Source organism: Nannobrachium achirus, assembly GCF_963921795.1.
Source record: "Nannobrachium achirus genome assembly, chromosome: 5".
NCBI lineage: Eukaryota > Metazoa > Chordata > Actinopteri > Myctophiformes > Myctophidae > Nannobrachium > Nannobrachium achirus.
The window spans coordinates 10,964,168-10,979,947 of NC_137814.1; the positions used below are offsets into that span (position 1 = coordinate 10,964,168).

Below are 15,780 nucleotides of genomic sequence, written 5' to 3' on the forward strand. Positions count from 1 at the left end.
CACAGGGACTACTGCAATACACTGGGGAATGGAAATGACTAAATTGGGGAGGAAAGGGGAGGGAGGGGATTGTCTTCAAAGTGTGAGTGTCATGGTTCGCTGCCTGGGGTCAGTGCTGCAGATAGATGAGCCCCCTGCTTTGCAGCCCACAGGTGTCCTCTAATCCTGGGTTGGGTGTGGCAGAGGTCAACGGTATGTTGGTCAGCTTCAGGCCAGTGAGGAGGACGACCCCGTAACACACAGTGTTTCCCAAACAGTGGGCCGGGACCCGTTTGTGGGCCATGGACACATTTCTATGGGTCACAACTTGAGTTAAAAAGAATCCAATTAAAATTTTCTACAGTGACAAAATATACGTATTTCCACGGATTTTCCCCTCCCCAAAATGTTCTATTTTTATTTCTATTAATTCCATACATTTAAAACATTTTTTATTAAGAAGTAGTGAAAATAGCTGATATACAAGCTCACAACGCGGCGCGAAGTGACGCGTTGCGTTATGAGCTGAGCTTGTAGATCTGCTGTCTTCACTAGTTTAGGTCCCGGGCAAACGTCTAATTTCTCTTTTTGGTTTCGAGCTAAAAAGTTTGAGAACTTTAACAGAGCTTTAACAGAATGCCTTAACAGTCTCATCAGTGTGTGTGCATGTGTGCATGCCTGTGTGCAATGCATGTGTGTTGAAAGGAGAGTGGGTAGTATGACATCAACAGCATTTATTGAGTGATGAGGTGTCATCATGTTCCCGATATCAATCATTTTTATTAACCCCAGCCGTGTGTTCTATATTAAATGAACATGCATGATTGATCAGTATATCTGACCATTTTTGCTTGTGGAAACCTGAATTTATGATATATGATTAGGCCTAGATGCAATTCATTTAGAAGTTTGAAACACTCACCAATCAAACACAGTTTTATTTGGCAGGGTAGGACGAGTGGTGTCAGGGAAGGAAGTGTTATCTTTTTTCCACTTGTCTGCATTGCAATCACCAGTGCCTCTGCAAGTTGGCACCAGACGATAGATGAGTTGATGTTTGACTGTGAATCCATCGCGCGCTGAGAATTGCAGAGAGTAGCAGGCTTACAAGCTCACACGACTCTTCGCATCACACACGGTGTGAGCTTGCAGGTCTGCTATTCTTGAGACACTGCCGCACCACAAAGTATGAAGCGGGCTTTACGCAACGGTTTTGGAAGGGGCAGCTGGCTGGCACAGCTTGGAAACAACAAAGTCATCTGTTTTCCATCAAGTCCTGGTCCACACCATGGCAGAGGGATGAGATGAGAGGTTGAATTTATTGAAAAGTTAAAAGGAATTACGGGTGTGCGTGCGTGCGTGCGTGCGCGCGCGCGTGCGAGCGTGCATGTGTTCAAATCCCACCCACACCCAACCCCCATCTCTCTCTTTCATGCACACAAGCACTAACTCAATAGACCGGTTCAGAGCATAGTAAACACTATTAATCCAGACCTAAAACCTGAGATTAAGTTATTTGTGATGCTACAGAACTGCATGGTAATGAGCCACACAAAAAGAAAGTACCAGAGGCACTTGGCAAGACAAGATTCAAATGCCTGATTCATACGTGTGCAGGTGTTGCACACTGAAAAATAGCTGCAAGTTACAAGCTCGGAACACAATGGCTTAGGCTTAACTAATTAATGCTTGTTTTCTTTCTTTATCTCTGTTATTGGCTTTTTGTAGTGTAAAAAGGTCACCGTAAGTTATAATCATCATGTGACTGAACTGAAGTATATTTGGAAAGAAACATTTTATGTACTTTATATATTTTATGCTGTCAAAGTCTTAATTTTGACTGTTTGGGGATATACACCACGTTTAAAGAAATGTAGCTTTGATTAGTCGTTCATTAGCCACCAATTTGCTGGCTGGCAGCTGTCTTTGGCAGTGTCCTGCTAGTCTCATTCTCCAGGCTACTACTGTATTTTCTCGCGCACCCTTGGTATTCCCTGGTCTGGGATCACTTCACTTTTCGGGCTTGTAACCGGTCTGGAGCGGAAACCACAACACGTCATGTTGTAGTACTCAAAGACTACAGTTTGGCCGGAACTATCCACCAGAAACAGTTTTAACCCAAAATAATTCCTGTGCGCTCAAGGGCATACTTTTATGGCCTACCTAATAAACTCCTTGATGCGGAGTAGTTTTGCTTTTGAAAAAATTGTTTGGGATATGCATCTTTTATTCCAACTCGTAGCGACTGGCAAGACTACACTAGGCTACTCGAGCATTTTAATAGGGATTGGGGAAACAAACGGAGGGGAACCAAATCAAAGCGACGCCGCTTCTTCTAGTGGTTTCTGCGTATTAGGCGGAAACCAAACGGCCTGTTGTGAACGAACACCAGGCTTTCCCCCAGAAAGCCTGGTAGGCGAGGTTAGGTATTCCCTCATACAGATTATTGTTGGTCGCAGCTTGTTGTGTTGTTGTGCGCCGCAAATAGCCAATCTACACGCTCCTGACACGTTCTGAGCCTGTGGATCAGTTATTTCCGCTATTGATCATAAAACTAAGTGTATAGGGCTTAAGTTGTTAAGCAAGGGACTTATCCTCTAGTTGGGTTGTTGTGTATGTGGTGTTAAACTAACCCTTAACATGGATGAACAAAGATTAAACCTGAAGGTGCGTTATTTCCCCCTCACTGCAGAGTCCCGTACTACTTTGCAAGAAAGGCATTCCTCTCATAACGGAGTGGCAGATGGGAATGTGATGCACTTTAACGGAGATAATTGGAGGATTATTCAGTATGCGGGTGTCGTTTTTTTTCCCCTGTTCAGTTGTCACCTGTAAAAGCCACGGTAGGAAGGCAAGGGAAAAATTTCCTTTATGGGACAGGTGCAGAAAGAACACGCTTCCTGAATGGGGGAGCTTTCTAGCATTAGCCCATTTAGGTCTGAACACATTATGACGCAATATTTTATGCTTTAAATATAAAAAAATAGCAGATATACAAGCTCACAGCGCGGCACCGAGTGCCGCGCTGCGAGCTTGTAGATCTGCTATTTTTTGAAAAATCGTGAAAATTATAATTTTGACCCGATTCTATAAGTGTCTTTTGAATCCTTCTAAGATTTTTGGAAAAAGCCTGTGTTTCTATATGTCAGCAATCTGGCCAGCCATCGTCAAAGAAAAGGTCCTTTTCACTAAACTGGAGCTCAGTTAGTCTGTTCTTGAGAGACTACTATGTCAGTGGTTCTCAAACCTTTTCATGTGAAGGACCCCCGGAATGATATTTATTTGGGCACGGACCCCCATCTCAAAATATTTAGTTCCAGGGACCACCCAGAAGCAACATTTGAGTTACAAACGTTCGCTTTGAAAATACATCATATTCAAAGATTTGCACACATTTTCACGACTTTTTCAAAAATAGCAGATCTACAAGCTACAAGCTATTTTTCACTGGTTAAAGCAGTCAATAATTCTAGGCCTAAATGGGTTAAACCTTTCCACTCATCAGTGTTAGCTCAGGGTTACTCAACTTAAGATGACTCAGGGGCCACTCAGCAAAATACAAAAAAAAGGGCTGCAAGCTAAAAATGACGGTCCTATTTGAGTCGTTTAGACAATTGTTTTGTAACACACAACACGAGTAGTCTAAAAATTAAGGAAACACACAGAAAACAGCCGCATTTCCATCTAGGGGTGCGAGATATGGAAAAATACAATATCATGATATTTTCCCAAGCTGTATCACGATACACAGATTTTATCACGATTCTTTTTCACATTGTTTTTTTATGGTTATTTTTCAAGTTACTTGACAAAAACTAGACTCTCTGGGTTCCTTTTGGGAGGTCTATTTTGAACTTTACAAGTATGTAACTCTGATAGTAAACAAATGAAACCAAATGGACACTTACGGGTCCATTTGGTTTCATTTGTATACTGTCAGTGTTAAGTACCATGCATAGTCGTACATAAGGACCGCAGGAATACACAAGAAACGGAGGGGGAGAGAACTTTACTCCGTTTGGTCCGGTTTGACTCCCAGTACGTAACACTCCGGATGATTTATCTCCGTATACGGACGCTTACGGACAGCACCCAACTGAACGGACTGAACGGACTGAAGATGTATCCGTAGCAAGAAGTACCCACGGCCACCGTTGTCAAACATAGGCGCAGTAGTGAGGAAAATTACTTTTCCTCTGCTCTATGACAGCGGTTCTCAAACTATGTGTCCCAATGATAAATATATTGTACCAAGAAACGGTAAAAAAAAAAAGAACGTCGCAACTCGCAACAGGACGGCTTGACACACACACAAACACACACACACACACACACACACACACACACACACACACACACACACACACACACACACACACACACACACACACACACACACAGCTCACACTCTGCTCTAACAGCGGTTCTCAAACTGTGTGTCCCAATAATAAATATATTTTATCAAGAAACGGAAAAAAGGTCGTTACACAACCACTTGAAGAGGACGCCTCGACTCCTCACTCATCACACATCAACAGTCATCAGCTGAGCACAGACAGCGAGGCACACAAGTCACAAGAAGAGATGATGATGCGGCTCACGCTCATTTATTACTTGGGAATTATGTTCAATATATGAGCGGGTGTGTACGTGTGTTTTGTTATAATTAGCCTACTCCGGGTCCGCATCCATGTGGTTAAATGTGTACCCTCGCGGAGTTGCATTTACCGCGATAATGTTGCCGACAGCAGATCCAGTCCAGACTGTTACCACGTATTTATACTGTACCAAACATCACGGCGGGTCAAAAATCTGTGGTTCTACATATTTTGGCTAAATGCTTCGGTTTTTAGTTACACGTGTGAGAACCACCTTCATGTGGCGCGAGGACGCAAACGGGAGCAGAATTGGAGCGGAGAGCGGGTCGGCACATAAATAACGTGCATGTCTACTATGAATGGCGACGCAGTTACCGTACGTAGTTCCTCACCCAAAACGTACACAAAATCAACCATACGTAACTATAAATGGCCCTTTAAGTGGAGACCTTGACATTTTAAAGTTTGAGAACTAAAATTTTGAATTCTGCCATGAATCTCTGTATTAACGATTAAACAGGATTTCTTACAAGGCTCCCTCAATTGTATCACGATATATACGATATCTCTGAAAAGGCATATCGTGGAGACATTGTATGGTCTCATCGTTGAACCTAACCTCATTGAACAAAAAGATTGTCATGGAATGATTAATGATGAAATGAGGAAGTTTCTTCTTTTGGAAGAAACAAAATAGCAAAAAGGTATTGTATAAAACAAGTCAAAAATAGTGGTTTTGGAGAGAAACTGAAAAATTACATCAGAAATTATTTGTCCTCACTGAAAGTAGACAAAATATAATTTATTGGTATGACCATGACGGGCCGCATAAACATGCCGCTGGGGCTGCATGCGGCCCACTGGCCGCAGGTTGAATAGCGCTGCATCACCAGGGGTCAGGAGGTTCTTCAATTGGTTAGTTAGAGACTACTCTGTAAAGGAAAACATCCAGGATTAATCGCTGCAAGTCAATATATTCCTTCAATCACTGGCATTCTTTCCTTTTATAGGTGAAAATGTCAATGACCATTCAAAAACAGTGAAAAGAGCCAATCTACTGCGTATCTGTTGTTTAGTAGCAACGGTGGCGGCAAAGATAATCACACTTCTAAAGAAAGACAATGATTCCCCTATTGCATGAATTTGCTTGTTTATACATGAAGATATGACATAAGAATGTGTGCTTCTCCACATGACACATTTCAATTTCACTTATGGCCAGTTTATATATTGAGTGTGTAACTGAGGCTTCAGCCAGTATTGTGTTCAGTCAGTCAGTCAGTCAGTACTTGTTGAAAGGACACCACTCTTAGGGATTGAACGCGGGACCTTTTCATTACTAAACACTAGGCGAGCTGAGCGTGGTCTTCTGTCAATAGTTTCAGAGATGGCTAGATGTCTGCAGACTCTCAGTGAAGAGTCTATAGACACACAAGGTGATTTTTCTTTTAATTTGATTAGTTACCGCAGCAGAAGTCAGTGACAAACGGACGGGATTCGGCTACTCAGGCCTTCATCAGCTTCTGGCTTTGTCTGTATGTACGTCCCGCCCCATCCCAAATTGGCCAGGCTTCACGGGGCGCTTAACGAAATCAACGCATAAATGGCACCGCTCACTTCACACTGGGTGTGATTTTTTTCTTTTTTTCTCCAGAGAGCCAGGAGGGTCTCCAGCAGACGGTCCAGGAGCGTCTGGGGGAGCTGCTGAGGGTTCTCAAGGCTGTCATCGGCAAACACCAAACCCTCAACTCCGTGGACATCCTCGGCGCTGCTGGCATGGTCATCGCCAAGGTCAAAGGTCAGTGCTTCTCACGCGCCGGTGACGTGTACGCCGACAAGGACAGCACAGCCTTGATGCCAAAGATAGCAGTTTGCCGTGGCACACTGAAGTACCTTGAGACATGTCCAGGTGTGCCGTGGGTTTTGTGACAAACCACATATTATTGTTGCACTATATACGGTATACAACTATACAAAACATAACAAAGTATCTTTTAATCGGTACACTCCTTTCATTTGGTTATGTTATTCTTGAATTAGATTTTTAATTGCTTGAATAATGACTAAATTACTTATGGTGTCTGTCAATTACTTACATATTCTTTCAAACACAGGACATAATATACTTCACCGGTATGCATTATTCTCATCAACGTAGCAGTAGTGAAGTGTTTTTATTATTATACTCTATTTTAAGCTCAGATTACTATTATTTTGAGCCTCAGTCAGGAACGTATATCGTTTGTGTTATTGTTAGTGTTATTGGTATGTCTTTTTCTGTATATCAGTTTGTATTTCTTTTATTGAATTCCTAAAGCATTATGTATTTCCTTTGAGGTTTTGGGCCCTCTCACTATAATGTAAGACAAACACAGTTTTGTCTCAATTAGGATTTTATTACCACCACACAAATGACTCTCTTCTCTTACTAAGTATTGTCTCTGTCTTGACTCTATCTCACTCTCCCCCGTCCACCCCAACCCCTGCCGTCTCTGCCTTGGTCTCGTCTCACTAAAGGTGGCCTTGAATACAGCATTAGAAAATAGCATGTGTGTGTGTACTACTCTGATGCAAGCGTACACATGCACACAGCAGAAGGTCTCATATATTCTCACGACATTAATGCTAGTGTTGCAGTTAAGTGTAGAGGTCCTTTTCACTCTGCTGGCCTTCCATGAGAAACAATAACAGATCACAACGTGATCTCATTGTGAGCTTTTAGCCTGTCATACGAAGACGCTTTGAAATAAGGCATTCTTTTAATGAAAAACAGATGAAATGTGGAGATGCAAGGTTTCTGCCTGACAGCGTCAATGTGTTTATTTCGGGGGTCTTCAACGTTTTCAGGCCAAGGAGATAGAGATGAAGCAGGGACCCCACTAACTTTTTATAGATTCCATATACCGTAGTTTCATAGTTTTTTTCTCAATTTGTGTTTTCAGATATTTAACCACTTGAACCGTCAATTTCCCCTCTACACCAAACCTATTTTCCAAAAATAGGTTTGGTGCAAGGCCCTGCGAGGCGTTGTTGTGAGCTTGTAGATCTGCTATTTTTGGCTAAAAAGTAAAAAAAAAAAAAGTGTCTATCACACAAAGATTTGGAGGACCCCCTGTAGTAACTCTGAGGACCCCCTAGGGGTCCCAGACCCCCTGTTGAAGACCCCTGGTTTATTTGATTGAATCCTGCTCGCTTCAAGTTGGCTCTCGGTCTTGTTTCCAAAAAGGCTTCCAGAGCGAGAGACGTGATTATTGTCTTGCTCAACAAAAGAATCCCTTCCCTCCCTCTCCTGAATGAATACAAGCGCAAGGAATCTCAAAACTTGCGAGTTCATCTGCCAGAAATGCGATCCTCGGCGAGGGTAATTCTTCACTTGGCCCGAGCGCAAGAATCCGCAAGAGGGAAGAGGCTGCGCAGGGGTGTAATTTGCATTCCATATTTCACAGACGGAGGGAGGGAGGGAGGTGGCGTCCTGACAACATACTTGATGGCTTAGCAAGGCCACGTAGCTCTACAACATGCTCTCCTTATTGTTACGCTGCGTTTGTCTTGCAGGTCACCTGTCTCTATCTCGCCATCAGAGCCACGCTGTAACGTTTGAAGAATGCGCTTCGTTCCGTCTCTCTCTCTCTCTCTCTCTCTCATTTCGGTCCTGGTGAGAGGTGCTCTAACAATGCTGGGAATGCAAGAAAAATAAGAAAACAAAAAGAAAACAAAGGGAGATTGACTGTGTGAGATCACCCTGAGGAAAAGGGTTCATCGTGGCATCTATGTGGGAATCTTTGCACCTCGATTTCTGCAACGGGTCATCCGAATGGATTGACTGGTCCTCCCTGTGCATAAATAGCTCACCATTTCTGCGAGGCATTTTGCATGTTTTAGCTTGGACCTTTAGCCTATATAGGTAAAGGAAAATTTAGGTACCTTTTTATTTATTGAAATAGGTCCTGTGTAGCATAATAACACGTCCTCAGCTTGTATAAGTAGGCCCTGGTAATGAAAAAATCACACCCGTGTGAACTGAGCGGTGGTTCCCCCCCCCCCCCGTGTGTGTGTGTGTGTGTGTGTGTGTGTGTGTGTGTGGCCTGGCCTGAACAACAGCGCCCCTCCCTTAACATGTGTGGTCAGAAAAGGTACTACACGACAGGCTTGAGGCTACATACAGACCCACATACAAACAAACAAACAAACATACCTACACACACGGCCACGCTATGGAGACGGTGTGACCACCGCTCAAAAACAGAAAGAAATGAACACCCTCCCCCAGACTCTATAAGCTAAAGGATTTGCAGTATACATGTTTGTTCACATATCCAAGTGGACAAGTGGAAGCATGGATTGTCCTGACCACTAGGGGGTGGCTTACATCACCTCCATGCTTGGCCTAACTTGTCCTCTGGGGCCGGTAAGGTAACCTGATAGTAGCCAACAGTCAAAGAGCCAGGCAGAGTAAAGGGAAAAAACAAAAGGAGCTGCTGAGAGAGGGATGAATCAGTGAAACTCTAGTGACATGACAACTCAAAGGTCCGGATGATAACAGGCCTCGTGCACCTCTCTGTGCCTTCAGAGTGTGTTTTCCTGTCGCTCGTGTTCCTGGAAAGACCCGCGGCTTTGATGATGATGATCGGGCACAAGCAACACCTGGGGCCGTTTTGGGCGGCATCCAGAAATCACAGGAAAACACGTCGTGAACGCGCACACAGGGGCGTCACAAGGGGTAGGAAAGTGGGACTGATGTGATGAGTTACTGGGGCCCTTATATCTGCTATTTTTCAATAGTTAACATTCATGGGGGACCCGCAGTGAATCCTTGTACCCAGGGCCCAGAATTTGGTGTGACGCCCCTGTATACAGAGGTGTTATAATGACACAGTACACGCCGTCACACAAACATGAAAGATTTCAACCCCGCCGTGTGACGCACACAGCTTCATTCATTTATTCAGACAAAGGCCATTGTCGTATCGTCCATACTTTGTCCTGTCTGTTCTCGTATCGCCACCGATAGGATCTCTGCAGAGAGTCTTCATCGCTGGTTAAAAACCAAGCCCAGGTTTTTCTCTCTTGCGCTCGCGTCCCACGAGGGCTGTCCCCCCCCCCCCCCCATTCCTCCTTCTAGCATTTCTGAGGCAGGGCAATAAAAGTGTCAACTTTCCAAAGTTATTGAAATTCTTTCCTCCTTCCCTACCCCACCTCCCACCCCCCCCTGTGCATATGCCACAGACCATTTTCTGTCCTTGTGCTGTGCCATGTCTGTGCCCATCAGCTCAGAGAAAAGTGGTCTGTGAACCAGTGAATACCGCAACTATGAGCCAACCGTCGGCCAAATGTGAGCCGATCTGTCAAACAAAGTCGTGCTCTCAAAAGTTGTGAGAGAAATTGACAGCTGAGCTGTCACACATGGTTTAACTCACCCAAAAAAAAAAAAAAAAAAAAAAAAATCATTTTTCACAGGCTAATTGTCCCTAGTTGAAGCTCTCAGTGACAAAACAATGGCCCTTGAGCTTGAATGATGCAGTTCCCATATTTCAGGGGTGGCCGTGGGTGGGAGGAGTGGAGGGGGCAGTGCTGGAATCATTGTTGTGAGACCCACAGGATGTCCTGAGGAAGAAGTCGGTGCTCCTGCACAGGGGCCTCAGAGTAACACGTATAGCATTCGGGTTCCAGGGAGGCTCGGGCTTCAGTCGCTCTGGCATTTTCTGGTGTCCTTTTTTGGGGGCCAGGCCATCACCGCCTGGTTTTGTTTCGTGGAGGACCTGGGAATTGAATGGGAATCAACCCACAGGTGCCATGGGGGTTTTCCTCTCTTCTCTGGAACGAGTGGAAATGGAACTACCAAGATGACATTTTCAGTAACTCACGATCGGAGCTCTGAGGGTCTGGTGACGACTGAGGCCACTTTACTCAGTGGTTGAGGGAGGTTCTTGAGTTACGGGGTCCCCGGGACTGAACAGAAGTTGACAGGTGTCAGATAGAAAAGGCTACAGTAAGTGTCGTGACGTTTAGCTCTCTGAAAGTTGTACTCAGCTGTCGTGGAGCTCAAGCTGTGCAAGTGTTTCCTGCGGTGGGGAGACAGGAAGCACTCTCTGAAGTCGGATTTCTCCGCCTGTGACTTTGGTTCCCCAGATTGCCTTCTGCAAATGTCCTCTCGCTGAGTGAACGCTTCCTGTTAGAGAAAGCTACACGCTCTGTGAGGTTCAGTTCTCCAAGAATCGTCAACACTCGATGGCCGCCAAACGCGAATATAGTCTAAGACCACTCAAACAAAGATGTCTCCTTTTCGTCTGATCAAAATGGAAGATCACCTGTGGTGGAATATGGAGATGCAGGAGAAAGTGAGGACACTTATTTAAGCACTCCGTCTGGTCCTTTGAAGATAACCCAACCGTTCTTGGTGGTTGAGAAGAATCAGATAAAATGTTCCTGCAGTGCCTGTGGGTTCATTTCTGTTTAAAGTGTTCGTTTAGGAAGCTTTTCTATGAGATTATCTGCCTTTCCTTCTTATTAATGAGTATATCTGTTCTACACTGGACTAACCTTTCCATATGCTAATATCAACACTGGGCTAACTATTGCTCTGTGCTACTGCTAAGAATTATTAAATTCTCAAAAAAGCTCTCATATATACGCAGCAATGCCACAGTTTGTATGAGTGCTTATATACAGTATAATAACAGTCTAAATAAAGAATGCATTCTGAAATGATTAATGTGGTGAATGAAATTGAAACGCTAATCAATGGTCTATTTTACCTTTGCTTGATGGTTTTTGATTTAATTCCAGTCGTTCATTTGAATGTTTATGCTGACACATTAACTGCACACTCACTATATTATAATTGTCCAGGCGTGGACAAGTGTACGTAGTTCTCTGAATGCTTTCGCTGAATGATTGAACCGTACGAACGTTGGCTGTGAATGCAGTTGTATTTTGGGAGAGGTTCTCATGGCTCTCGTTTGTGGTTTGTTTATCTCACCCCCAACAGGCGTTAACTTCAAGGAAGTGACTCAAGAAAACAAAAAGGCTATATTCGGCGAGATCTACGCTTCCATTGACACTTTGGCATTCACGTTCGGCAATGTGTGAGTACAATGTTTGTTAACCTTTTCAACGCGGTCGAGTTTTTACGACCGTTTTCCGTGAGACGAGCAGGAACAGCGCAGTTACATAGTACCAGTGGAGGGTACTGTGTAACTCAATGGATTCCTACAAGCCCATGTCACTGTGCTAAGTCCATAATTGAAGTCATTTGAAGCTGATGCATTGCCAATAGCTTCCCCCGGCGGTTTCATTTCATCATTCTCACTTAAGCATAGTTTATGCTGTGTAAAGACCAGCTACGGCTCAAGGCTTATGGGCTTATTTCTGGGCATTTATACTCAATGCATCAGCTCTCTGACAAGCATGACAGGACATTCCACATTATGTCAATGAACCAAGAAATCACAACTCTCCGGGGTTGTCCTATGCAGCATAAGCCCTCTGTACTTCATCGTACGACAAATGCAGAGGTTCTCAAACATGAAAAGGTTTGAGAACCACTGACATAGTAGTCTCTCAAGAACAGACTAACTGAGCTCTATTTAAGTGAAAAGGACCTTTTCTTTGACGATGGCTGGCCAGATTGCCGACATAGAAACATGGGGTTTTCAAAAAACCTTAGAAGGATTCAAAAGACACGTATAGAATCAAAATTCTAATTTTCAAGATTTTTCAAAAATAGCAGATATACAAGCTCGCAGCGCGGCACCGAGCTTGTATATCTGCTATTTTTCAATAGTTAAAACATAAAATAACGATACACAATAATGTGTACCCGTTCTAAATGGGTTAATGACATAAAAAATGGGACAACACGGTTATTATGGATAAGTTGTACTTCATTTGACATGAAATGTGTCCTCTGATGACATATGAGAGGACAAAACCCTTAACTCACATTTACTTTGTGCTAAAGATGATAGATAGTAGGGACGCGTGTCATCATAATATTGCTCCTTTACACCGTGACAACTTGACCTGTTTGTTACCACTTTTAATCATTTTAAAAGAAGGATCCTTTATATGGCGTTGTTATATCTTTGAAACGCTGTCGACTCTTTCATGTTTTAATATAGCTTATATAAAATGCTGTGCTGTCGTCTGGCTTTCAGAGTGTCTGACTTCCTTATGGGAGATGTTGACAGCGGCCCAGGGTTGGGGTCCCCCCAGTCTAGAAGAAGCAGGGTGAGACGCACATTCTTACAGCTTCCTTCCTTGTTTCATGCACTACTAAAATCCACTTTACTTATAGTCTCAGAGAGAGCAGAAACATAACCACATTGATCCCGTAAGGATATGTACAGTATGTGTGTATATGTGTGAATTAACACTGTCTGTATGTGTGTACACATGTGTGTGTGTGCGTGTGCGTGTGCGCGTGTGTGCGTGTGCGTGTGTGACACGCACATGCACATGCACACGCGCACACACACACACACACACACACACACACACACACACACACACACACACACACACACACACACACACTATGCAATTTATTTGACAGCTTTAGTTACTAGTTACTTTGCAGATTTAGATTATTAATTGGAAACATACGTGAGCAAACTGATAAACGATGATGTCTTATGATAGCTTAAGCTTCCCAGCAGAACGCAACGCAGTTCAAATTGGAGCCCTGCCTTTGAGCTCCGCTCAGCTGTCTGGGTGGCTGTTTCTCTTCAAAGTGTTGCTTTGAAACATGACAGGGTTCGTCGGGTTGTGTTTTGTGGTGCGAGGGTTGTATTAAAGGGGGTGATTTATTTTACAACAAACCCTCTACTTGAACCTCAAAGGCTTGCTTTCTCTATTTAGCATGGCGTTGAAAAAAAGCAACATTTTACGGGCCACTCGCCTTTCGGCTTAAATAATACCCCCCCCCCCCCCCCCCCCCCCCTGTCCTGCCCCACCCGACTTACAGTCTGCTATCTGCTAAAACGTCTCTTTTAATTCTTGTTGTTTGTCTACGCAGTCTTATGACAATCTCTCGGTGGATCCCGGAGGATATGTCTCGGAGAAAAGCGACCTTGCAGGTAAGCGTAAAAAGGCACTGGCTAAACCCGCTTCCAATAGTGGAATGTATAATGATTATTAATGGCTGCTTTGAAAAACCATTTAATGGCCAGCTTGTAGCCCCTGGGCCCAGAGTGTCAGCTTGTGAGCCTTAGCTAAATGATTTAGACGAGCTCTTTTAGCCTCCCAGATGCCTGAGGTAGACCCGCCCTAAACCTCGGCGCTAACCCCTGTTATTTCTGCAGCTTTTTTTTTCATACTTGCTGCGGGCTGGCCTTCTTTTCTTTTTTTTCCATTTTTTTTTCTTTCTTTCTTTTTCTTCTTCTTCCGTCTCTCTTTCCAAATGTCTGACATTCCTCCTCTGTTTGGGGATAGTTAAACGCGTGGGATGGGAAACACATGGGGCTGGTGCTGAGAGGGAGGTGCGCTTGGCAGTGCTGGTTATTATGGGGGGGGTGGAGGGGGTTATGACATTGCCATGCATGCAGAGGCTATATAGCCATTAATCAACCCCCGTGTCTTTTCCCGGCTACTTCCTGATGATGTGAGCATCTAGCTTACTGGTTCTCCCTCCAGCCCAGGGTAGATTGATAGATAGAGAGACCTTTGATCCCATGAGAGAAATGCAATTATCACAGTAGAAAACACAGGACAGATTATGAATTTCTCTTTATACACAGTGTAGGTTGACTGACTGCCCATGTTTATCTATTCTCCCACTGTGTAGCTGGCAGACATTGTACATATACATCAGACAGTATATACTGTATTAGCCTTATCTCTTATTGCCCTTTACCTATACAGTAACTGGTGACAGATTGCAATGGGCTAACTACTGTAATTGTTATGGCTGTTCATTGAGTCATTTTTGGTATATTATTTCTTACTACTGTACAATATTACCTGTTAACTTATTATGTTTAGTCTTGAAGCTTAATTCTCTTAGATTATGAATTTCTCTTTATACACAGTCTGCCAGCTACACAGTGGGAGAATAGATAAACATGGGCAGTCAGTCAACCTGCACTGTGTATAAAGAGAGATTCATAATCTATTAACAACTTAATCATTATAAGCCTCTTGATTATAATACCAGTGTATATAACAGTAGTCAATAAGCAAGGGTTTTTAGTCTGTCTAAAGCTTTTCAGAATGTGTTTAGAAAAGTCACACTTTAATATCCTCCCAGACTCTCCAACCAGCCTTCTGTGTGTTCCTGGTTTCTCTTTCTGATTTGCTTCATTCCTACCCACATGCTTGAAGAGGAACTGGAAGTCAAACAAACAGGCATTAATTTATGGTGGATGATGTGTTTCACTTTTCATTGATGGTACATATATTATATGACAAATGTCATTCTGAAACCATTACATAAGACGTAGGTGCACTTAAAAATTCCCCTGGCAATCAGGTTTATGAACGACTGACACTTTAGGTCTGTCTGCCTACCACGCACGCACGCACGCACGCACGCACGCACGCACGCATGCACGCACACACACACACACACACACACACACACACACACACACACACACACACACACACAATCCTATAAAGCACCTCTTACACTTAAACTCATTTAAGTATGCTATGGCTAATATACTGTACATACTTTGCTGTTTTTCATTACCTTCTACTTACTATTGCTGCTTTTAAATATGTCTTTGTTATTGCCGCTACAATGTTGAGGAACCAAAACTAAAGAATTCTGCTTTTGAATTCTCTTATAGAAGATATACTAATCTACTGACAAAACATCTTCATTATGTGATGATGAATGATGATGTTAATGATAGTGTGCACTCTATTAGTTCTGTGTTTTTGATGTGAGTGGTAATTCCTTTGCTGACCACCAGGGCCGGAGGTGGCGCTCTCGCGGGAAGAGGAGGTGGACCTCACCCTGCTGAAGAACGACAGCGGGGTGGAGTCTGCGCTGCTCTACGCCAAGGCCTGGTCCAAGTATGTCAAAGACCTACTGGCCTGGATGGACAAGAGACTGGCCATGGGTGAGACCTTAACGCCTTAGCCTAATAGCCCACTGTTGCTCCAGACCCAAAAGACAAATCAGATGTTTGCCCAGGACCCAAACTAGGGAAAATAGTGTTGTGTTGCGAGCCGCATTGCGAGCTTGCAGATCTGCCAT

General features: G+C 43.7%; 1 protein-coding gene across 2 annotated transcripts in view; it reads left to right on the plus strand.

Annotated features, from left to right (window-relative positions):
- Positions 1-15,780, plus strand: part of LOC308284719 (rho GTPase-activating protein 29-like) — a gene marked incomplete at its 5' end in the record, with an annotated part of 64,160 nt that overhangs the window by 17,793 nt on the left and 30,587 nt on the right. Inside the window, 5 exons of one of the 2 annotated variants that reach the window (XM_080725440.1) lie at positions 6,232-6,375; positions 11,566-11,662; positions 12,734-12,806; positions 13,594-13,654; positions 15,494-15,643. In XM_080725440.1, the coding sequence (XP_080581566.1) occupies positions 6,232-6,375; positions 11,566-11,662; positions 12,734-12,806; positions 13,594-13,654; positions 15,494-15,643 (525 nt within the window). Of the gene's footprint in view, positions 1-6,231; positions 6,376-10,817; positions 10,916-11,565; positions 11,663-12,733; positions 12,807-13,593; positions 13,655-15,493; positions 15,644-15,780 lie in introns of those variants that run through there. The other variant, XM_080725441.1, reaches the window with a different exon arrangement.